This window comes from Mustela nivalis (genome assembly GCF_964662115.1).
Source record: "Mustela nivalis genome assembly, chromosome: X".
NCBI classification, from domain to species: Eukaryota; Metazoa; Chordata; class Mammalia; order Carnivora; family Mustelidae; genus Mustela; species Mustela nivalis.
This window is the reverse complement of record NC_139040.1, coordinates 50,528,474-50,553,972: the sequence shown is the minus strand read 5'-3', so window position 1 is coordinate 50,553,972 and position 25,499 is coordinate 50,528,474. Positions and strand designations below refer to the sequence as shown.

The 25,499-nt window shown below is 35.5% G+C and overlaps 1 protein-coding gene and 1 long non-coding RNA gene across 2 annotated transcripts in view; one reads left to right on the top strand and one right to left on the bottom strand.

Moving 5' to 3' along the window:
• LOC309855567 overlaps positions 1 to 25,499 on the bottom strand; it is a 1,258,688-nt gene that overhangs the window by 465,448 nt on the left and 767,741 nt on the right. The window lies entirely within an intron of this gene.
• The window catches only part of DIAPH2 (diaphanous related formin 2), a 919,476-nt gene that overhangs the window by 494,460 nt on the left and 399,517 nt on the right, over positions 1 to 25,499 (top strand). Inside the window, exon 23 of the mRNA XM_082715955.1 lies at positions 22,916 to 23,045. Coding sequence (XP_082572081.1) covers positions 22,916 to 23,045 — 130 coding nt within the window. The remainder of the gene's footprint in view (positions 1 to 22,915; positions 23,046 to 25,499) is intronic.

The window sequence follows — 25,499 nt, the reverse complement described above, 5'->3', positions numbered from 1 at the left end:
ATGCAAAGCCTTGCCATTCACTTTTTAAAAATCTGCGTTGTCAGAATAGTCTTTTCCCCATTTATGCCACAGTAAGAGAGTTTTAAAAACTGCTTCCTACCTACTTTGTACAATTAAATGTTACTATTTTAAATTTTTTGGACAAAGTTAATCAGTACCTATTTAAAAACAGTACTATAACGGTACAATTCTATGACTGTTATATATGTCTATACCCTTCCTGACTCACTAATTTGGCAAAAATATCAGATAATATTTCTTTCAGCAAGAGGATGCCATGAGATTGTCCAGGTAAATTAAATAAGTCTAAAGAAAGTTACTATTAAATGCTCAGTGTGAGAGATCACTTTAGAATTGAAGCAACCCAGTATTGAGGACACATAAGCTATTCAGGAGCTAACTGTTGAGAAAAAGGAGTTCAGTGTGAAAATTTAAGCAAGTAGCTAGATATTTAATTAAAACAGAATATTTTACTTGGAAACTTGTTCTGAGAGATGCTGAAAAGCATTGTAAGCTATTAAAAGATTTAGGGAGAAATATAGATGCATGATTCCAATGGTCTTTTATCAATCATAGCCTGGTCAGTTCAGACACCTTTATATTTCCAAATTTCAGCTTCAGTGAAGTATAGGACACAATCCAAGTTATTAGTCAACTTCTAAAGCCATTTTTGTAGGACTTTTGTTTGTTTTATTATTATTTTAAGAAGTAAAAAGACACACAGCCTTGAGATTTGAACTTAACCTGTAACTTTTAAAAGTAATTTTACCAAAGCTTAATTGACCTAGAATCATATTTACTCATTTTTAGGTATATATTTTGACGAATATTTTTACTTGTATACAGTTGTGTAACATCCATCACAATCAATATATAGAACAATCCCATCAACCTGTATCCTCATGCCCCTTTGCAGTCAGTCCCCACTCCCAGCTCCAGACAACTGTGGATTTGCTTTGTGTCACTGTAGTATTGCCTTCCTCTAGAATTTCATATGAATGGAATCATCCAGTAAATGTAGTCTTTTGTGTTACTTTATGTTTGGTGTGACTTTCAATTAACATAGTGTTACGGTGTATATCAGTAGTTCATTTTTATTGCTGAATAATATTCCATTGTCATTAGTTACCTTTCATCAATTGGTGCATATTTGGGTCGATTCTGCTTTTTGGCTGTTAGAAATAATGCTATTAGTATTTACATATGAGACGAATTTCATTTATCTTGGGTAAATACCTAAGAGTGGGAATTCTGAGTCATATGTAAATTATAGGTTTAATTTGAAAAGATCATGTTTTTCAAAGTGTCTGTACCATTTTATATTCATACCTACAATTAAATTAAACTAACAGTGAGATATCATTTCATACTTATGTTGACAAAAATTTAAAATAATGATAATATCAAGTATAAGTAAGAATATATATCAAAGGGAACTGCTGGTGAGAATGTAACTTGGTTCCTCTATTTCAGAAAACAATTTGGTACTATCTCAAAATGGTAAAGGTACAATACACAGAAATGCTATCTAGAATATTTTCTAGATAAACTCTTACATAAGGACTCTGAGGACATGTACAGGAATGATGATAGTATCAAAGGATATCTCACAGAGTAAAAAAGCAAACCACAAAATTGGTAAAAATATTTGTCAATCACATATCTGATAAGGGATTAATGTCCAGAATATATAACGAACTCTTACAACTCAGTAATAACAATTACAAAAGCAATCAACTAATTCAAAAATGGCCAAAGGACTTTAATAGCTGTCCCTTTAAAGAAGATGGATAGTAAGTACATGAAAATTTACTCAACATCACTAATCATTAGGGAAATGCAAATCAAAACTACAGTGAGATACCACTTCATATCCGTTAGGATGTCTACTATGTAAAAAATAAAAAAAAGGTTAGTGAGGATATGGAGAGATTGAAATTCTTGTGAATTACTGGTGCAAATGTCAAATGATAAACAGGGCATTATGTAAATTCGTATAGTGATTACATATTTGTACACCAATATTCAAAGTATCATTATTCACAATAACCAAAAGTGGGAGCAGCCTAAGTGTCTATTGACAGATGAATGAATAAACAAAATGTAGTGCATACATACAATGAAATATTATTTAGCCTTTGAAAAGAAGGAAGTTCTGGCAATTCTTCAACATGGATGAATCTTTTTTTTTTAAATAGTTATTTATTTGGGAGAGAGCATGCGCAGGGAGAAGGAGAGCAAGAAGCAGACACCCCTGCTAAGAAGGGAGCCAATGTGGGTCTTGATCCCAGGACCTTGGGATCATGACGTGAGCCAAAGCCAGTCGTTTAACTGAGCCACCCAGACATCCCAACATGGATGCATCTTAAAGATGTTATGCAAAGTGAACCAAGTCGGACACAAAAGGACAGACATTGTGTGATCCCACTTATATGAGGTACCTGGAATAGTCAAATTCATACAGACATAGACCAGTGGTTGTCAGGGTTTGGGGCTAGTGGGTAGAAGGAAGTAGAGAGTTATTGTTTAATAGGTATAGAGTATGATATGATTAAAAAGTTCTGGAGATAGACAGTGGTGATTATTGCACAGCAGTGTGAAAGTACTTAATACCACCTCACTGTACACTTAAAAATGGTTAAAATGGCAAAATTTATTTAATGCATATTTTGCTGTAATAAAAGAATGTTCACAACAACATTATCTATAATAACATCAGTAATAATGACTCCTCCCCCAAAGAAATGGAAATCAGATAATGGAAATGTTCAATGGGAAAATGTCATTAAAATTAAAATTAAAATTAGTTGTACTTATATCGTAGAATAGTGTATAGTGGTGAAAATAATGAATGGCTATAATTACAAATATCAGCATAATTCTGTAACTTACCCTAAATAGCTGCTCCTCAATGCTGGATTCTAATTATGCTTTAGCACTATTACATATCTTGGATCTTCAGAGTTATTCTTAAGCAGCTAAAGCCACTAATGTTGAACCTCCAAATGCCATTTATTTACCAAGTATATACATAGTAAAATTAATTATATACACCCTTTGGGTAGTGATGGTAATCCTTAAAGCTGTGCACAGAAAAAAAAAAAAAATAACCTACTCTCAAACCTCATACATAAGGAACAGTTATTGTTAAGTAAAATACTCATGACAATAAATAAAAGTTCAGTTTAAGTGCTTGAACCATTACTGAGAAGAAAACATCTAACACCTTAGAGATATTTGTGCTTGTAAACTATTCCTATACCAATTTTAAATAGTTTGAATTTTGTTAAAAGTATTCTCAGAAGAATTTCTTTTTGGTAATCTTTCTGTAGATGGGTTTATTAACAACCCTTGAAAGTACCAGACTAACTTTCATTTTAAAGTATAGACATAATTCATTAGTTCTTTCTGGCCTTTCCTAAAATAAGTATGAATGTGTATATTTTAATTTACACTGTTCCTAGCTAATGCAAATGCATGTGCAGGCCATTCTTCTTGAATAAGTGGGACTACAAGGGAAAATGTTGAGAGATGGAGCAGAAAGACTAGGAAAGCAAAATTTGTCCTCTTTGGAAAACTAATGTCAAATTCTCTGCTGGGTCCGAAGGTAGCAATTGAAATGAATCCTTTTGCCATTTAATGTTGTCATGGTTTCCAGTTTAAGCTCTCCTTTCACAGATTGCTGCCATAAATTAAGCTAACATTTGTGAAACTCTTAAATTGCTTGACTTTTACCCAGTTGTTATCATCTGTTCCTTTCTTGTTAGAAATACCATTATAATACCAAAATCAAGAGTGTAAAAAAGGGATGATCAGGCCTACATAAAGAATTAAGACATCTTTCCATCATAAATTACGTTTGGCTGAGGTAGTGTCAGCTCTGGTCATGTAGCACCCAGAAAAGCATTTGGTGACAAATTTAGAAATAAAACCAGGAAAGCATGTATTAAACCTGTCTGTCATAGTTACAGAGCTAAAGTCTTTATGGTAATTGCAGTCCTTAAAAATACATTCTCTTTCTCAGTGTTATTGCAGTGTGTGGTGGTGTTAAAGAAAGCAATAATTTGTAAACAATGCTTGGCAGAGAGCACAGAACTTAATTTTGTTTAAATAAAGGAGACTAACATTAGAATTCATGGGCAGTATGAAGACTGGCAAGTGGTAGTAGTTGTTTTGATCTATGCACTGGAGCATTCATGATTAAATATTAACTGTTCTATGAATATAGAAACATAATAGGGAAAAAAAGAAACATGATTAGGGCAGATTTTCACTAAAAGAAATGTAGTTGAATTTTCTGATCATCTTGGTAATTTAGATGGGTTTATTCTAATGACTCAATCATATTTCTTTACTGCATCTTATGATCTCCTTTCTTTCCAAGCACCATCGAATGTAAATGTTTATATGTTATGTTACTCTCTGTCAAAACTCGTTCCTTGATAAGAATTATTGGGCAGTTCTGATTTTTCCTAATACATGGCCTCTTGGTAAGTTTGCTGAAAATATAAATAAAAAATAAATATAAATATAAATAAGTAAATAAATAAACAATATAAATATAAATAAATATATGAAAATATTAAAATGTGGCCATTTTTATAAATACCAGGTGGGGAAAGAAGGGATCTGAAAGCCTTCCTTAAGATACTATTTACAGACCAGACTTTTCTCACATTAAAGTTTTAATGTACTTTAAAGATAGATTGGCTTAAATGTGCCTGACCATTTAAATGTGTGCTTGACCACTTCATTTCTTGCATTCCTTATATGAAATTCAGTGTAATTTCTGGTAAATATTCATTCCACAGTAGTTCATGCAAAAAAAACCTACTGTTCTCTTGCACATTCTTGCTCCTTTCTAGAAGAGAGCATTCTCCTGCAGCTGGCTGGATATTTGCTCCATTACACAGTCTGATAATTCTCTCTGCCACTTTGTAAGTTGAGTGTGAGATTTCTTAGGTAAGGGCATAGGTTCAAAGCTTTATTCCTATATGATGTGTGATAATGCAGGAACACATTATTACTCTTGGCCTTCAAACCCCAAATGGGATTGCTTACACAGGAAACATAATATCAGAATGTACCTCTGTTATGGATAGGGAAGATGCTTCTTCTTTCTGCCCTCTTTTTCTTTGCATTCATCCACTGCAGCTTGATCTCTGCAGGTTCATATGAATAAAATCTGTTTGGCATGTAAGTCAAGGTGTTTGTATACTTAGAATCAGTACATAATGGCCCAGAAGTTAGGACCAGTGAAATATATTTGAAATGCAAGACTTTTATAGAAATTACTGAAGCCTGATATCTGGAACTAAAATTTAATATTCCACTACAAAATTCTTGAGTAAATATTTAAGCAACAACTCAGATTTTCCAGTAAGAAGTGAGTTTACAGCTTGTATTTTACTTAGAAGGCATGAATGAGCTCCTTGATTATCTAGTCCATCATTATGATAATACATAGTAGGTAAGACAGTCTGTAGTACCATGAAAGTATATTTTCCTTTTTTAAACTTTTTAATTTAAATTCTATTGATTAACTTATATTATTGGTTTCAGAGGTATAGGTCTGTGATTCCTCAGTTTTATATAATACACAGTGGTCATTACATCACATGCCCTCCTTAGCATTCTTCACCTAGTTGCCCCATCCCACCGTCCTCCCTCCCCTCCAACAACCCTCATTTTGATTCCTCTGATTAAGAGTCTCTTACAGTTTATCTTGTTTTATTTTTTCCTCTCTTCCCCTATGATTCTCTGTTTTGTTTCTTAAATTCCACATGAGTGAGATTGTATAATTGTCTTTCTCTGATTGACTTAGTTGTTCTAGCATAATAGCCTCCAATTCCAACCATGTTGTTGCAAATGGCAAGATTTCTTATTTTTGATGGCTGTGTAATATCCTTGTGTGTTGTGTGTATGTGTATTCACACCACATCTTCTTTATCCTTTCATCTGTTGGTGGACATCTCGGCTCATCTCAATAGTTTGGCTATTGTGTGCATTGCTACTATAAACATTTGGGGTGCAAGTGCTCTTTCTGATCACTACATTTGTATCTTTGGGGTAAATACTCAGTAGTGCAATTTCCTGATTGTAGCTCTATTTTCAACTTTTTGAGGAACCTCAGTACTGTTTTCCAGAGTGGCTGCACCAGCTTGCATTCCCACAGAGAGTGTAGAAGTGTTCCCTGTTCTCTCCATCCTCGCCAACAACTGTTGTTTCCTGACTGGCTAATTTTAGCCATTCTGACTAGCGTGAGATGGTATCTCATTGTGGTTTTGATTTGTATTTCCCTGATGTCAGGTGATGTTGAGCATTTTTTCATGTGTCTGTTGGCCATTTGTATGTCTTCTTTGGAGAAATGTCTGTTCATATCTTCTGCCCATTTCTTGATTGGATTATTTATTTTTTGGATGTTGAATTTGATAAGTTCTTTATAGATTTTAGATACTTGCCCTTTCTCTGATATGTCATTTGCAAATATCTTCTCCCATTCTCTTGGTTGTCTTTTGCTTTTGTTGACTGTTTCCTTTGCTGTGCAAAAGTTTTATCTTGATGAAGTCACAATAGCTCATTTTTGCCTTTGTTTCCCTTGCCTTTGGAAACATGTCTAGCAAGAAGTTGCTGCAGCTGAGGTTGAAGAGGTTGCTGATGATTCCTGTCTCACATTGAGGTCTTTCAAAACCATTTTGAGTCTATTTTTGTGTGTGGTGTAAGGAAAAGGTCCAGTTTCATTCTGAATGTGGCAGTCCAATTTCCCCAACACCATTTGTTGAAGAGACTGTCTTTTGTCTATTGGATATTTTTTCCTGCTTTGTTGAAGATTAATTGATCATAGAGTTAAGAGTCCCATTTCTGGGTTTCCTAGTTTGTTCCCTTGATCTATGTATCTGTTTTTGTGCCAGTATCTTACGGTTTTGATGATTACAGCTTTGTAATGTAGCTTGAAGTCCAGATTGTTACGCCACCGGTTTTGGTTTTCTTTTTGAACGTTCCTTTGGCTACTCGGGGGTCTTTTCTGGTTCTGTACAAGTGGAATTCTGCACATTGATTTTATATCCTTCCACTTTGCTGGATTCCTATATAACTTCTAGGAACTTTGGGGTGGAGTCTTTTTGGGTTTTCTACGTAGAGTATCATGTCATCTGCAAAAAGTGAGTGTTCGACTTCTTTCCTTATTTGGATGCCTTTTATTTCTTTTTGTTGTCTGATTGCTGAGGCTAGACTTCTACTACTGTGATGAACAGCAGTGGTGATAGTGGACATCCCTGACATGCTCCTATCTTTGGGGAAGTGCTCTCAGTTTTTCCCCATTGAGAATGATATTCATTGTGGCCTTTTCATAGATGATTTTTATCATATTGAGGTATGTTCCATCTACCCTACACTGTAATGATTTTAATCAAGAAAGGATGCTGTAGGGCACCTGGGTGGCTCAGTAGTTAAGTGTCTGCCTTCAACTCAGGTCATGATCCCAGGGTCCTGGGATCAAGCCCCTCATTGGTCTCCCTGCTCAGTGGGAAACCTGCTTCTCCCTTTCCCACTGCCCCTGCTTGTGTTCCCTCTCTCACTGTGTCTCTCTCTGTTAAATCAATAAATAAAAATCTTAAATTAAAAAAAAGAAAGGATATTTTATTTTGTCATTTTTTTTTGCATGTATTGACAGGATCATGTGGTTCTTGTCCTTTCTTTTATTAATGCAGTCTATCACTTTGATTGACTTGTGGTTGTTGAACCATCCTTGCAGTCCAGGAAGAAATCCCAATTCCTGTGCTGAATAATCCTTTTAATGTACTGTTGGATCCTGTTGGCTAGTATTTTGGTGAGAATTTTTACATCCATGTTCATTAGAGATACTGGTCTGTAATTCTCCTTTTTGCCATGGTCTTTTCTTGGGCGGGGGTGGTCAATGTAATACTGGTCTCATAGAAAGAGCTTGGAAGTTTTCCTTCCATTTCTGTTGTTTTAAACAGATTCAGAAGAATTGGTCTTAATTCTTCTTTAATGTTTTGTAGAATTCCCCTGGGAAGCCATCTGGCCCTGGGCTCTTGCTTTTGGGGAGATTTTTGATTATTGCTTCAGAGTCCTTGCCAGTTATGTGTCTGTTCAGATTTTCTGTTTCTTCCTGGTTCAGTTTTGGTAGTTTATACATCGCTAGGAATGCATCCATTTCTTCCAGGTTGCTGAATTTGTTGTCATATATTTGCTCGTAATATGTTCTTATGATTGTGTTTTGTTGGTGTTGGTTGTGATCTCTCTTCTTTCATTTATGATTTTATTTGTATGGGTCCTTTTTCTTTTCTTTTTGATAAGCCTGGCCACAGGTTTATTAATCTTATTAATTCTTTCAAAGAACCAGCTCCTAGTTTCATATATCTGTTCTACTGTTCTTCTGGTTTCCTTGCTGATTTTCTGTTTAGATGATGTGTCAATTGCAGTATGGCTCATCTTAAAGTCTCCTACTATTATTGTATTATTATCAATGTGTTTCTTTGACTTTGTTAAATTGGCTTATATAATTGGCTATTCCCATGTTAGGGGCATAAATTTTATAATTATTATATCATCTTGCTGGATAGAGCTTTTAGTTATGATATAGTGTCCTTCCTCATCTCTTAATAGTCTAATTTGTCTGATGTCCATTAGTATAATAAATTGTTTTCCACCACCTGGCTTTAAATTTAAGTATAAATTTAACTTAAATCTGGAGGTGTCTTTGGGTGTAAAATGAGTCTCTTTTAGACAGCAGGATATTGATGGGTCTTGCTTTTTTATGCAATCTGTCATCCTGTGTCTCTTGACTGGGGTATTTAGCCCATTACCATTCAGAGTAACTATCGAAAGAGATGAGTTTAGTGCCATTGTATTGCCTATAAAGTGACTGTTACTGTATATGGTCTCTGTTCCTTTCTGATCTATGTTACTTTGGGGCTTTCTCTTTGCTTAAAGGATCCATTTTAACATTTCTTGCAGGGTGGGTTTGGTGATCACAGGTTCTTTTAAGTTTCTGTTTTTCCTAGAAGCTTTTTATCGCTCCTATTTTGAATAACGTCCTAACTGGATAAAGTATTCTTGGCTGTTTATTTTTCTCATTTAGCACCCTGAAAATCATGGCAGTCCTTTCTGTCCTGCCAGGTCTTTATGAATAAATGTGCTGCCAATCAAATGTTTCTATCCTTGTGGATTACAGACCTTTTGTCCTGAGCTGCTTCTAGGATTTTCTCTTTGTCTCTGATACGTGTCAGTTTCACATTATATGTCAGGGTATTGACTATTTTTATTGATTTTGAGGGGTGTTCTCTGTGCCTCCAGAATTTTGATGCATGTTTCCTTCCCCAGATTAGGGAAGTTCTCTACTATAAGTTGCTTCAGCGTACCTTTTGCCTGTCTCTCTCTTTCCTCTTCTTCTGGAATCCCAGTTATTCTAATAATGTTTCACTTTATCTTATCACCTATCTCTCAGATTTTCCTCTTGTGATTCAGTAGTTGTTTATCTCTCTTTTTTCTCAAAATCTTTATTCTTCATCATTTGGCCTTCTATGTCATTAATTTGCTCTTCTTCCTTATTTATCTTAGCAGTTAGAGCCTCTGTTTTTTATTATATCTCATTAATATCCTTTGTGATTTTCACTTGACTAGATTTTCATTCTTTTTTTTCCCTCCAGAAATGGATTCTCTAGTGTCTTTATAATTATTATTGTGAACTCCAGTTTTGAAATCTTATGTCCATACTGATTAGGTCCCTGATAGTCACTACTGCCTCTTATTTTCTTTTTTGAGGCAAATTTTTCCATCTTGTCATTCTTGCAGAAAGTGGTCGCTTTTCTATTTGTAGACTTATAACTATTTGTTTCTTGGATCACCTGTTGAGTTTACAGGTGTTCAGAATTTGATAGCTATCTAGCTGAATTCCTAGGACCAGATGATATTAAGGTCTCCTAATGCTCTGGCATCTTGTACTCCGAGTAAGTATATTTTCAATATAGTTTTTGTTAAAGTATAAGGGACAGTTTAGAAGACTTATGAATAATGTATCTAGAACATAATGTATCTAGACCTACCATGTAGGTCATCTACTCTTGGGTAAGTAGGTGGTAAATTATGATACACATCAGTCTCTCTTTTCATCTAACTTAATTAAGAACATTCAGAGACATTCTGTCCTTCAGATGCCACAAATTTCTAGGCAGTTCCTCTCAAGTTGCAAATAGATACTAAGCTTAGAAGTCATGTTGACCCTTCAGCTTGTTATATGTAAAAGTAATTATAAGAGGGCCCACACAAGCTGTGGTCAGTTGCCAACCACCTTCTTGCCTGGCAAATCCTTTCAGAGAAGTGTAGTGGCTCTTAAACTTGAGCATCCATCAGAATCACCTGGAGGTGATATCAGAATTATTTTTTTCCATTTTTTTTATGACAGTATTTTTTTTTTTTGTTATTTTTAAAATTGTATCAAAGTCATACAGGCACATAATTTTAAAAGTCAACTAGTTCTACATGGTTCATTTAGATGAAATATAGTCCTCAACCTCTCTCCTCCCACTCCCAAGACTATTTCCACTTCCCTAGAAGAATCATTTTATGTTTGTTAACTAATTATTTTACCTATCAATAAATAACATGTTTGTGTTCCTACTTCCAGATTTTCAGTACAGGCATTGTCTGTTGAATTTCCACAATGGGAGATAAAGATTCAGCTTCCTTTTCTCTACTCGCCTCTTTTACATGTATGCACACTTCATAGGCCCACTTGTTCCCAGTGTAGTTATAGGGTAATTTTTCAAAAAAATATTTTATTTATTTATTTGTTTGACAGAAAGAGAGTGAGAGACGGAATACAAGCAGGGGGAGTGGGAGAGGGAGAAGCAGGCTTCCTGCTGAGCAGGGAGCCTGATGCGGCACTTGGTTCCAGGTACCCCAAATAATTTTTGGTAGATCAATAATTAGTATACTTGTTATTATGACAGTGTAAATGCCACTGGCAGGTAAACTATGTAGTCAACTATGATTGCTTTACCTTTGCAATATATTTTTTTTGTTTATCTTTTTTTTTTCATATACACAGTTTTCTGAGATCTTACCACTAATTAATCTTAAATTCTGACCATTATCTAGGTCTTCTCAATTTATTCTTGGGAAAGTCTCTTGGAGCATTCTTTCCCAAGGATATGAAAGAAAACACAGCTGTCATCCTTCAACCTTCCTTTCCTATTGTCCTAGGAATTGACTTGCCTCTTTTTTGTGTTGGATCATTTGTTTCTGGATCCTGTGTCTTCTCATTTCCTGCTTTCTTCCCTCTTTTTGATGACATTTATTTTCTAGAAATGTCATAAGAGGGAAATTTTTTGAAACCTTACTTTCTGATTGTCTCAGAAGTTTGGTAGTCTTAGTGCCATTGTTTTCTTGCTTCCAGTGGCTGCTTTTGAGGCCAAAGCCGCCTTCTCATGTGACCTTGTAGGACTTCATTGTCCTCAGTGTTATGAAATTTTACAATGACATACCTGTTATGCTGGTCACTAAGTGACCCTTTCAGTGTGAAAACTCATGACTTTTGATCTAGAGTGTTTCCTTGAGTTAATTTATGTCCTTTGTTATCTTTCTAAAACTCATGTGATTCAACTAATTCAGTTTTATTCCTCATCTGTTTTTTCCTACTTTCTATCTCTGTCTTACTACTCTTTCTGAGAAATTTCCTCAGTCTGTCTTCTAATCCTTCCATTAAGTTTTTCATTTCTGAAGTTATATTATTTTTCTTTCCAGGAGCTCCCATTGGAGACTTTGCTCTGAATAAAAATACCTTGTCACATTGAGATACTGTGAAATTAGTTGCACATATTTAATCCACTATTTTTATCCAACATCTCTATATTTGCTAGTTATTTAATAATTCCTACCTTGTATTTGTATCAAATCTTTTAGGGTTCAAAAATGGCTTTCTATCAGTGAACGTATTGGGCCCTTACAATCTAAAAATCTAGACCATGATATTAGGATAGGGCCTTGTGATTATCTAGTTCTTCTCTATCAATGTAGAGAGAATACCCAGTTCTCAGAGAAGTGATGTGTGCTCCTTGAAAACACTCGCTTCTGTCAGAATTTACCAGAGGTGTGTGAGGTGGATTATTTGCATTATTTGTCAGGCACACTGTACTCAATGTAATTTTTCCCCCCACTCTTTTCCATATGCATATATATTACTGAGGTATAACTGAGATCCAGTAAAGTGTACATATTTAGTGATTTGATAAGTTTTGGCTATATGTACACTGCTGAAACCATAATCATAATCAAGATATTGACCACCACCCAAATTTCCCCCATGACCCTTGTGATTCCCTCTTACCTGCCCTCAACCCTTCCCAAGCAACAACTGATCTGATGTTTGTCACTATAGATCAGTTTGCATTTGCTAAATAAAAATGGAATCATAGTGCATGGTCTTTTTTTTTTTTTTTTTTCTTTTCGGTCAGGGTTTTTAAACATGTAACTTTTCTTGGTACTTTGGAGGCCATACCTGACTGTCCAGGTGGAAAGTCTTTACCAGCTCAACCTCCTACATCCTTTCTCTCTTACACCTTCCCATATTCCCGCTCCCAGCCTTAGGGTCTACTGCCTGTGATGTTCTAGTCTTCTCTCCATCCAAGCCTCTTCTCAGGAAAGAACCACTTAATTCCATTTAAACAGAGGTAGCAGATATGATTTTTGTATGTGATTTCTACCATTATACAGAAGACAAAACCCACATTTGGCCTATGCCAAAGTAATAAAGCTCTAATAATGGAATGGATTTTCAAGCACGATCAAGTAGGATTGAAAGAGGTTTTTGGACAGGGACCTCCGCTGAACCTCTGAACATACACCCACTCTAATGGGGTCCTCATGTAGTACTTACCCTGCCTTTAGAGAAGGAGAATTAATTGAAGCCCCCTTTGGTCCCATTTAGAATTTTGGTTTCCTGAAATGTCAGCCATTTCACCTAAGAAAAGAACTAATGTCTTGCTGGTCTTCCTTCTTTTTTATCTGTGTGTCAAAGAAAACAGTCCTGTATAAATAAAAGGATACTCAGGAGGAGAGGACCTCCAGGATTTCATCTATATGTCCTTGGTCCAGGTGAGAGGGGTGCCATCAGAGATGGTCCTGGGCTATTGGACTGAAGTCCAAGCTGTTAGTGACCCAGGGATCACAGGTAGGGGAGCCTGGCAAACCAGCCTAGCTCTGAAGATGCCTTGCCTGTCTCACTTCTCTTCCTACTTATTTTCGCATTTAATCTTTTACTCTTAATTCATGTGCATTTAATTATTTTCTTGTTATTTTATTTATTCATAATGATAAGTGTACTCTTTAACCCCATCACCTATTTTCCCCATTCCCCCACCCACCTCCCTTCTGGTAACCATCAGTTCACTGCCTAAAGTTCAAAGCCTGTCCCTTGATTTTTCTCCTTATTTCTTTCTTTTTTTTCCCCCTTGATTGTTTTCTTTCTTAAATTCTGTATATGAATGATATCATATAATATTTGTCTTTTTCTGACTTATTTCACATTGCATTATACTCTCTAGATTCATCCATATTCTTGCAAATGGCAAGATTTTATTTTTTTTTTCTAGGGCTGAATAATATTGCATTGTTTTTGTGTGTGTATACATACACGTACATACCACATCTCCTTTATTCATCCATTCATCTGTCAGTGTACACTTGGGCTACTTATGTAATTTAGCTATTGCAATTAATGCTGCAGTAAACGTAGGGGTGCATGTATTCCTTTGAATTAGTGGTTTTGTATTTTTTGGGTAAATACCCAGTAGTACAATTCCTGGATCATATAGTAGTTAGAGTTTTTTATTTTTTTGAGGAACCGCCATGCTTTTTTCCACAGTGGATGACCCATTTTGCATTCCCACCAGCATTGCGAGAGGGTTCCCCTTTCTCCACATCCTCACCAATTCTTGTTGTTTCCTATGTTTTTTATTTTAGCCATTCTAATATGTGTGAGGTGATATCAGTATCAGATTGATATCTGGCCAGATTGATGGGCACCATCCTCAGAGTTTCTGATTTAGTCGATTTGGTGGATAGCCAAAACTTGAATTTCTAACAAGTTCTCAGTTGATGCTAGTAATGCTTTTCAGGGAACATGGTTTGACAACCAGTGAATCAGTTATGCCCATCCATTCTACATACTCATTTTTAATTCTTAGTTCTTGCATTGCCTGATTTCTTCAGGTGTAATTATGCTGAACTAATCTGTAACAAATACTTATAATACCTTTTGTCATTGGCTTCACCATTTTTCAGCTGCTACCTGTGCTACCCCCTCTATTATCTAATTATCATCCACAGTCAGTATTTTGAATAAATTACCTTACACAATGCTTCCTCTTTCTGGCTATCTATTGTTTTTAATTTTGCACCCCAGTACTATACTGAATCTGTGCTTGAAAGTCACCAAAGATTTCTCTGATCATCAATTCAGTCACAGTTCTCTTTGGCTTCTCTCAAACTTTTATTCATTCAACAAGCATTTACTGAACAAAATAGGTACAGTCCTGTTTTTTTTTAAAGATTTCCTTTATTTTTATTTTATGTATTTATGTATTTGACAGGGGGAGAGAGCACAAACAAGGGAAGCAGCAGGCAGAGGGAGAGGAAAAACAGGCTCCCCGCAGAGCAGACAGCCCAACTTTGGGCTTGATCCCAGGACTCTGGGATCATGACCTGAGTCAGAGGCAGATGCTTAACTGACTGATCCGGGTGCCCCAGTCCTGATTTTTTTTTTTTTTTTAAGATTTTATTTATTTGAGAGAGAGGGAGTGCACAAGTAGATAGAGGGGCAGAGGGAGGGGGGAAGCAGACTTCCTGCTGAGCAGGGAGCCCGATGCCCAGCTCAATCCCAAGAACCTGGGAACATGACCTGAGCCAAAGGCAGCCACTTAACCACCTCAGCCACCCAGGTACCCCAGTATAGTCCTGACTGTGAAATGAAACCCATAGCCACGAATGCAAAACAGAGGGTCCATAGAACTCGAATCAGGAGACACTGTGTGAACAGGTGTTTGGATTGGTCTTCTGGAGCAGGGGGCCCACCAAGCTAGGACTGAGGCCCACATAACTAGTAAAGGCAGTTCCACTGGAGTGCAGAATGGGGGGCTAAGGAGCACAAGGCTTGGTGTGAGCAAGTTAGGTAGCAAGTGTTGGTGCCATTCTGGTTTCCAGAAGTGGCTCTGAACTTACGCTGTGGAGCAGGGGAGGAAAATGGCACCAATCAGCCTATTCCTTTGTTCCTGGAGTAATCTCTGCATGAATGCTGCCTCTCTGGGACATACTCTGAGATAAGCAAATGGCCTCCACACCATGATCCCAGGCACTCTTCAGATTGCTGTTTCTCTGTCATAGGTCCATGAGCTGTTTTCCTGCCTTCTCTCCAAAAGCAGCTAAGGGCTCTCTGGGGTCTATCCCAGCCAAGCCCACTGACCTTTAAAACTCCAGGCTTTAAGTCCTGCTGGTTGCCAGAAGTCATGAAATTAAGCACCTCTCACTTTCCAATACAGTTGCTATGGGGATTTGTTTTCACCATGTGCTCCCCTGTGTCTGTCTGTCTCTGACCCTTCTCTAGGACCATGACTCCCTCTCCACTTCAGTGGCCATATTCTGTTTCTCTCCCGAGCTTGAATCTCTGCACCTCCTACCTCCTTCAAAGTGGCCTCTTCTCTACCTTTAGTTGTAGAGTTTGTTCTGCCAGTCTTCAGGTCAATTTCTGAGGTATTTAGGGTGATTCGCTAGTTATCTTGTTGTGTATTATTGTGATGAGGTGACTTTATCATCCTCCTATTCTGCTGCTATCTTCCAAGTTTCAGTAAATATTTAAATTGAACACACACATATACATACACATACACACAGAAACACAACGATGATGAATGTAAAGAACTTATCAAAGTCTCTGGCCTATAAGCACATGATGGATGGGTAAGAAATGTTGGTTTCTTTTCCCATTAAATGATGATACTACCACCTGGTGAAGGAAGAACATCTAACATCATGAAGAACTGAAGCAAATGGGTAGAAATCTTCACCCATTCATACAAACCACAGATATGTATTAAGTACCTAGATGTCATTGTTCTAGATGTATGTAAATGTTAACAAAGCAGATCAACAAATCCTTGTATTGAGTATCTGGCATTGAAGTGGAGAGGGATAAGAAAGTATAAATAGAGTAGTATATTTGAGATCAGGTCTATGAAAAAAATAAAAGAGAGAGGAAGTAAGAGGTGTTGGGAGAGTGGATTGCAATTTTAGAATTAGAAAGTGACTTAAGTATAGATCTGGAAAGAAGGGAAGGAGCTAACCATGTGGATGAATTAAAGTGAAACCTTCCAATCAGAGAACACCAGCAGTGGCTCTGAGTAAGACACATGCCTGGTGAATTGAGAGAGCTAGGAAGCAAGCATGATTGAGGGGAGTGGTAAGTAATAATAGCTAGAGACACCATCCTGGTAGTTATGGGGCCAGATCAATAAGGGACTTTCAGGTTATGGTAATAACTTACTCTTTGCGAAGAAGAGAAGCTATAGTAGGCTTGTATTACTTTTAATCTGTTTAATGATCATGGTCATAATAATACAGTATCTTACTCAATTCTGCAACTCTGTGATCATAAGTACTTATTTAATGCCTATTTTATGGAGGAAAAACCTGAGGCTTAGAGTGTTTAACATGTCCAAGGTCACACAACTAGTGAAGTATAGAATCAAGATTCAAACCTGTTTCTGTCTGATTCTGAAGTCTGTGCTTAGTAACTATTTTGATTAGAAATTTGAACTCTAGTATATAAGTTGTAAAGACCCATTGGATTTGTTGAAGGAAGAGAATAGCATGGTTGTATGCAGTTTTAAGAAACATATGTGGGTTGAATCCTATAGGATAAAATGAAGTTGAGAAAATGGAGTGCCATTCTACCTTCTCATAGATTATGTCCACATAGATAAATAAATATTTATAAATAAATACAAATAAATATTCCACATTTATGTTTAAAAAATGAGCTTCACTTTCTTCCTAAAGTGAGCTCATTTGAGAGAGTCATTACTTTCTTTGTTACCAACATGATACACCCATTCTTTTAATAACCAAAATTTAAAACTTCGATATTTCCTTTTCCTTCATTCCAAATATTTTTTTCAGTGACTTAATCCTGTTTATCTTTACAATATGTCTTGAATTTGTTTTCTTTGCCTTTTTTAAAAAGATTTTTAAAAATTTATTTGACAGAAAGAGAAGTATTTATTTGACAAGTAGACAAAGAGGCAGGCAGAGAGGGTGGGGACGGGGAGGGGTTGGGGAAGCAGGTTTGGAATCATGACCTGAACTGAAGGCAGAGGCTTTAACCCACTGAGCCACCCAGGTGCCCCTCTTTGCCTTTTTTACATATATCCTAGCTATCATTTTAATTTTACCAGTTTTTGAGATTTGCCACCAAATTACTCTCCTATGTCACCTCTTTTCTATATAATTTTGTGTTTTTTTCCTAAGTTCTGAGCTCCCTGAGTCTTTGAAGGTACCACGCATCATTTATCTCTGATTGTTATTATTCAGCACAGTCCCTGCCCACAGTGGATCACTGAATGTATTTCTACATACATATTTGCTTTACTCCTAACCTGCCTCCCCTTAGAAGCATATGTTGCTTCATTTCCTGAGCAACACAATATAATTTTATTCTGGCATTCATTCCAACCTACCTCTCAATAAATACGGTGTACTGGAAACTTCTGGGCTTTGTAGTCAACCTTTCTTTATATGTATGGATATGTACACATACACATACATGCACACATATGAATAGAGTTTAATTTAGAAGTATTACTCTTAAAGCCCATCATGTGGGAACTTATATGGAGAAAAATCTTAATTTAGAAACATAAATTGCCTGCCTAGTATGTTTTAACATTCTCCTAGGTGGATAAAAAATAATAATATTTTTATAATAATATTATTATATTATTGTGGATAATATAATAATTTATGTATAAAAAATAATATTAGGAAAACAAGGCCTCTACCCTTGAAAAAAAACTCATATTGCCTAGAAGAAAAACTACTCTGTTGTGGTGCCTGGCTCAGTCGGTTACATGCCTGCCTTTGGCTCAGGTCGTGATCTCAGGGTCCTGGAATTGAGCCTCTGCATTGAGCTCTCTGCTCAGCTGGGAGTCTGCTTCTCCCTCTTTCTCTCCTTCTGCCCCTCCCTACCATTTGTGCACTCTGTCTTTCTCACTCTCCCAAATAAATAAAATCTTAAAAAAAAGAAACCCTACTGAGCTAAAATGTTTATAGTGAAGGAACAGGGCTGAAAAAAAGACATTATTACTAAGATAGAAAAGTCTTCAGATAGGAGGTGGTATTTGAGTGGTCTTGAAATACGAGTAGGTATTCACATGGTAGATAGAAGTAAAAAGGGAAGATGGAAGAAAAATCAAAAGAAAAGGGGGTGTCTAGAGAGAATAAGATATGCAAAAGCATGATGGCATGACATTACATGGTATGTTCACACATTTGTAATCAGACCAGAGTTGGGCATGCATCAGAAAACATCAGGAACATGTTAGAAAAGTAGGCAAGGGCCAGCTCACAAAGGGCCGTATGTGCAAAACCAAGAAGTTTGTATGCTTTTCTAGTAGATGCAGGAAGACTTTGTAATAGAAACTTTGAGTGAATTCTTACCTTTTCAGAATTAAACATTTGAGGCGCGCCTGCATGGCTGAGTCGGTTAAGCACCTGCCTTTGGCTCAGGTCATGATCCTGGGGTCCTGGGATTGAGCCCCACATCAGGCTCCCTGCCCAGCAGGAGGCCTGCTTCTCCCTCTCCCACTCCCCCTGCTTGTGTTCCCTCTCTAGCTCTCTCTCGCTGTCAAATAAACAAATAAAAATCTCCATTAAAAAAAATTAAACATTTGAAAACTAAGATCTGTGTGTGGAGAGGTTGAATTTCCAAAAACTGTTTGGTTTAAAGAACAGTACACATGAGAAGGGAGCTTTGCCTCTGTGAGAGGTGGTTATACAGTGGATAGTGACCAGTTATTTTCAGTTCCCACTGAGGACAGAGCAAAAGAAGTAATATTAAATCTCAGCAGAGGTGAAAATTACCTACAGAAGGGGTCCTTCACAAAAAAATTGAATGTGGCTGATGTAGATGATTAAAATGTTGTCTCAGGCTCTCTGGCTGTGCTGGCAACCACCTATTTTCAAAGACAGAGCAAAGACTAGATTTTCAGGCTTGAGTGAAAGTATTTGGAAAAAATATATATTTTATGTGGTAATTAGTTATTCATATATTTTGCTATCTGCCTCAGGTACAGTGTTGGGAGTGTATTAGAAATGTCAAATGTAAAAATTATCTTCCATAATATAGCATTCATATTTATTAGAAAAAAGATAAAACTATCAGAATTTGCTGTGTATATGGGTGTTGTTCTGTTAAAAGTATTTTATATTCATTTACCATTTCAGAAATTTATTAAAGAATAGGTAGATACAATTAGTATAAATTTAGTTATTAATCTTTATGTGTAACATTTTTTGGTCAGATGGTTATATTTAAAGTCATTCTGGTTTACTAAATGATGGTGCTCTATCAGTGAATATAGTGAATTGCTCTGTCTTATTTTTTTGTTATCATTAGTTGATAATAGCCTATTCAAATATTATAAAATGTTTTTAGCTCTTTCAAATATTTCCAATTTCTGGATCTGCTGTTTGTGTTTTTATTATGTGGAAATATATGCAAGACATAAGATTGTAGGTTTTTTTTTTTTATCCTTTTCTATCTTACAAAGAGAAGTCATATATCTATCTAATACCTCTGCCTAACTGTGGCTGGTGAGAGGGAGACAGGGAAAGCATAGGCAGGGTTGCTAAAAGGCACTTGGCTCCTGATGGAAGCAAACCTTGAAATGTTGACAGTATCCTCACTACTGAGACTTAGGCAATCTGGACAAGTATTAATGGAATCTTTGATGTTAATGTAAAATTTCAAGTTAACCAGATATCAAATGGAAATCAGTTTTATTTCTTAATAAACCCAAACACTTTGGAAGTGGTTTTACACATACTCAGATTAGACTACTTTTGTATTACCCCAAGAGATATATGTATCCAACTAGAATACTTCAAAGAGTAAATTATTAGATAAATGCCATTGACCTTTATAATTGATAAAGGGGAATGTTCTTAGTTGCCTTCTGTGTTGACACTGAACAACACAATATGTCCTGAGAGAGAGACAGTGCCTAATGTGTGAATGGTGTAGATGCAGTTAAGAGAGGCTGAAGACATGATAATACAAAGTAAATATAATAGGTCAAAAATTATTTCCCCCTGTATTTTAATAGTATCTATTTATTTTAAAATGATTGGTCTAGGAGTCATACATATAGAGAAAAATTAAAAAGACCACATATTTGTCACAGTTATTCCCTGGCAGTTTGAAACCTTAAAATAGACTCTGTGTGAAGTTTTTTAAAAAATAAATATTACAATACAGATTTAACAGTTTGTCTCCCATACCAAATAAAATATTCTTCAGCTTGACAAAAGAGGCACTTGTCCATGTTTGCCCATGCTTTGAAAGAAATATTTCAGTTTTTTTTTTTTTTTTTTTTAAAGCATACCCGTGCTCTGTCTGTAACTCTGATTTCAGTGAAGATACCAAGATATTTCTTTAGCTGAAATGTTATGGTTCACTTATCTTCTTGGAATGTAACCATTGCCTCTACTAAATTTCTTAATAGGAATTAAATTAATGGACCTGACTGAATAAATATTTATCAAATAAAAAATAGTTTCTGAAAATTAAGTATTTATCAGTATGCATGCCAAAAGCTGGTTTTTAAATCACCCATAAATCTGACATATGAGCATAATGCTATTTTTCCCTTTTTGTGTTTTCCTTTCCAGTATTGATCATGTGCATTTAAAATATTTTAAAAATATATATATTTTTAGAACTTGGTGTCCTGAAAAGTTAGGTAGAGTTTTGTTGTTGTTATTATTAGTGGTGGTCATGGTGTCTGTGTGTCCGTATAGTTTCTACAGGGTTTATAAAATATAGATCAGTTCCCTTTCCTTCAGGAAGATGTACCTTTAATTTTCCCTACACACCTATTTTTTTAGGATTAAGGAATTCAGGTAATTTGTGAGAAAAAAAGAAAATGTGAATTTTCTTATAAATTGTAATATCCAGCATACTCTGAAAATGTTGCACTTTGTAAACATGTAACACTATAATCCCAGGTATAGACCTCTCTTTAGGAGCCTGAACCTCCCACTGATTACTCTAGGGCACAAACCTTACTTAACATAAATTGCCCTTGAAGTGTTGTTGAGGTTTGTTCTTGTAGCTTGTCCTTAAATTGTGTCATTTTAACCTTGTAGTGCTTAAAGGTGTTAGGAAGATCAGCAAGATAATACAAAATTTCAAATATTTCACCTATGTGGGATAAAGTAATCCTGAAAATTCTAAAAGCATTCACTGTGACCTTGTGACCACCTGAACTGTCAACATCAGGCCTCCTGTGGTGGTTTGTTTTGAGCCTAGAGACTATATTTCTTTTAAGTTCTCCATATCCTGGGGACATAAATAATTGTTAAAAAGCTGTAGTACAAAACGGATTCAGTATATGTCTGACTGATTAAATGTGAATTTTTTTTTCCTTTGTCACTAAAACAGTAGCTATTAAATATTCTGTTAATTATCTAAATATCTTCTACAGCCTTTTCATAAACCTGTCTGGGAAAAATTTATTCTAAACAGAGTAATCCTTAAAGCTAAAAATCCCAAATTAGTATGCATATCAGTGGGCAACCCCATCATCTAAGGATTATAGAATTAAAACACATAAGAGAATCAGAAAACTTGATGCTTTATTCCTTACTTATCCTTTGTTTGTAGGTAAATTCTTGATTTCTTCTGCAGCTTAGCCTAGTATGAATGTTACATTAAAGAAAACTCTTAGATTTGCATCATAGATTTTTTTGTCTAATACTTTAAAAAGATTTTTATCATTCTAACTATAGCATCTCCTTTCTAAAAGTATCTCTGAAAAGTAAATAACATACATAAGCAGAAAAAAATTGTCATCACAATTGTGTGGTCAGATTCTATTTATGAATCAGCATAAGAACTTTCCAGTTTTTCTTATTTGATGGTCCATACAAGTAAAGGAGGGTAAAATGTAGTTTTTATATTAATTTGCATCAGTAATGGCTACAAATAAATATAACCTCAAAAACATGTCCAGCTTCCAAGAATATATTTCAGTGATAAAGCAAAGAACAAATGCTGATAACATAAGCACACATTAACTTTGACTGCAATTATTAATACTTAAATTAATGCTTTGTTCTCAGAGAATAGTTCATTTTGCCATAATAATTTAGACATTTTACAATATATATATTAAAATTAAAACTTTTGCTGGTTTTGGTCATCTTTTGTGTTTTAAAATAATGGTGCTCCTTTCAAAATCTAGGGCATTGTTTCTAGGCCCCATTTGGAAGCTACCCTAACTTAAAAAAATTTTTTTGTTGTTAAAGATTTTATTTATTATTTACTAGAGAGAGAGAGAGCATGAGCGGGGGGAGGGGCAGAGGGAAAGGGAGAGAATCTTAAGTAGACTCCACACTGAGCACGGAGCCTGTCATGGGGCTCCGTCTCATGACCCTGAGATCATGACCTGAGCCAAAGCCAAGAGTCAGATGTTTAATCAACTGAGCCATCCAGATGCCCTGAACATTAAAAAAAAAATTAAATTAGTTTTAATAAATTGAGTTCATCCTTTCACTTATTTAAGAAAAAAAAACTCTGTTTACTTACCCAACATACATTAAAAATATTGTTATTTCATTCCAGATCAGAGATACTAAGTCAGCAGATCAAAAAACAACCCTCTTGCATTTTATTGCTGAAATTTGTGAGGAAAAATACCGGGATATCCTGAAGTTTCCTGACGAACTGGAACATGTAGAAAGTGCAAGCAAAGGTAATTGATTACTATTTTGAAACTATTCTTTGCCTGAGTACTATATTTTAAATGGTAAGATTAAAAAACATTAATTTTATTTTTTCTATTTACTGATATTTGAAAAGCAAGGAGATAGTTTTCATTAGCTTATGTTTGCTAGTATAGTATATTTAATGATCTATTTTTCACTTATGTCATTTTTTAACATTGCTAGGATATTGACACTTTCACATCTCTGATCTGATAGTATGTTCACTCATTCTTTTCATAAATACTTAAGTGCATATTGTTTACAATGGAACTATACCATGGCTTTTCATGATATCACAATGATTGTGAGACAGTTCTTGCTTACGGATTTTCTCACTGTTTCTATTATTCCACATTAGTTACATGTTAGTAAATATGACTCTGGTCACAAATGTGTGTTGTTAAATTGAAGAGTCAAGATACAGAAGTTCCTTAAAAAAGCAGTTGCCAGAGAACTGATGCTATATTGCAGTAAGCATAATTTAACATCTATCTTAAAGGTTTTTATTTTAATAAAGAAAATAATGATACTGTGGAATCCTACTCTGTCTCCTATTGTTATTCTGGTCCTCATACTACAAAATGAGATACACTGGATTAAATAAAAGAAATACATTAAGGGTTTGATTGATAATACCAGACTAGCAGAGGTGACCATTGAACAATATATTTTTTTAAGATTTTATTTATTTATTTGGGTAAGGGAGAGGGAAGAGAGAGCGAGTCTTAAGCAGATTCCACACTGAGTGTGGAGCCCAACATGGGGCTGAGACCACAGCCTGAGCTGAAACCAAGAGTTGGGAAGCTTAACTGACTGAACCACCCAGGTGCCCTGACTGCTGAACAATATTATACAAACAGTATTCTGGGTTTTACAGACATATATTTTTTCCACTTCAACAAACACTAACAGGTTTATATCATTTATAATAAACTTGGGAAAGGTATATGCTTTCGAGTCCTTACTGAAAGTCCTGAGTTACAGGGAAATGGAGAATATTTTTTTAATTTTTTATTTTTTATAAACATATATTTTTATCCCCAGGGGTACAGGTCTGTGAATCACCAGGTTTACACACTTCACAGCACTCACCAAAGCACATACCCTCCCCAATGTCCATAATCCCACCCCCTTCTCCCAAACCCCCTCCCCCCAGCAACCCTCAGTTTGTTTTGTGAGATTAAGAGTCACTTATGGTTTGTCTCCCTCCCAATCCCATCTTCTTTCATTTATTCTTCTCCTACCCACTTAAGCCTCCATGTTGCATCACCACTTCCTCATATCAGGGAGATCATATGATAGTTGTCTTTCTCTGCTTGACTTATTTCGCTAAGCATGATACGCTCTAGTTCCATCCATGTTGTCACAAATGGCAAGATTTCATTTCTTTTGATGGCTGCATAGTATTCCATTGTGTATATATACCACATCTTCTTGATCCATTCATCTGTTGATGGACATCTAGGTTCTTTCCATAGTTTGGCTATTGTGGACATTGCTGCTATAAACATTCGGGTGCACATGCCCCTTTGGATCACTACGTTTGTATCTTTAGGGTAAATACCCAATAGTGCAATTGCTGGGTCATAGGGCAGTTCTATTTTCAACATTTTGAGGAACCTCCATGCTGTTTTCCAGAGTGGCTGCACCAGCTTGCATTCCCACCAACAGTGTAGGAGGGTTCCCCTTTCTGAAATGGAGAATTTTTAATTAGAAACTTGAGAACTGTCACAAATAAGGACAATCATTAGATCATTTCAGTGTTATCACTACTTTTTGATTGCCCTTTTCCAGAATTTCTTTTTCTAGATTTTATTTGTTTAATACGTAGATTGAATTTCAGAAAGATTTTGAGAAGTCTGTCAAGAACGTGTTTAAATAAAATGATCTTTCTAATTTTACAGTGATTCTTAATTCATAATTTTTAAATTTTTAGTTCTTACATTGAGGATACTTTACATAAACATATCCAATAAACACTTCTAGTCAAAATAATCTGGAACAACTGTAATGAAATGGACAATGAAGTTTATATCAGCTTTGATTTTAAGTCTAAACTCTAGCTTATCTATATTTCTATATTTCTATCTCTATATCTATATAAATTTATACAAACTTTTAACCACTATTTTTTTGATGAAGTTAGCTTATAGCGCACAGCCTTTTGAGTTAGATACTATAAAGTTCTAATCCTAGCTGGTAACTTCTTAGTTCTGTAACTTTGAGCTAGTAATTTAGCTTCCACATTTTTTGTTTCTTCATCTGTAAAATGGCAGTGATAGTAACAAGGAGATCACATGAGTTGACATGTTTAGAGTATTCAATAAAAGGCATGGCACTTAGTAAATATGTAGCTGTTGCTATACCACTATCTTTATTAGTAGTAGTAGTCATAATATGTGATATATTGCTATGAATATTGTAGTTCCTGCTATTGTCTT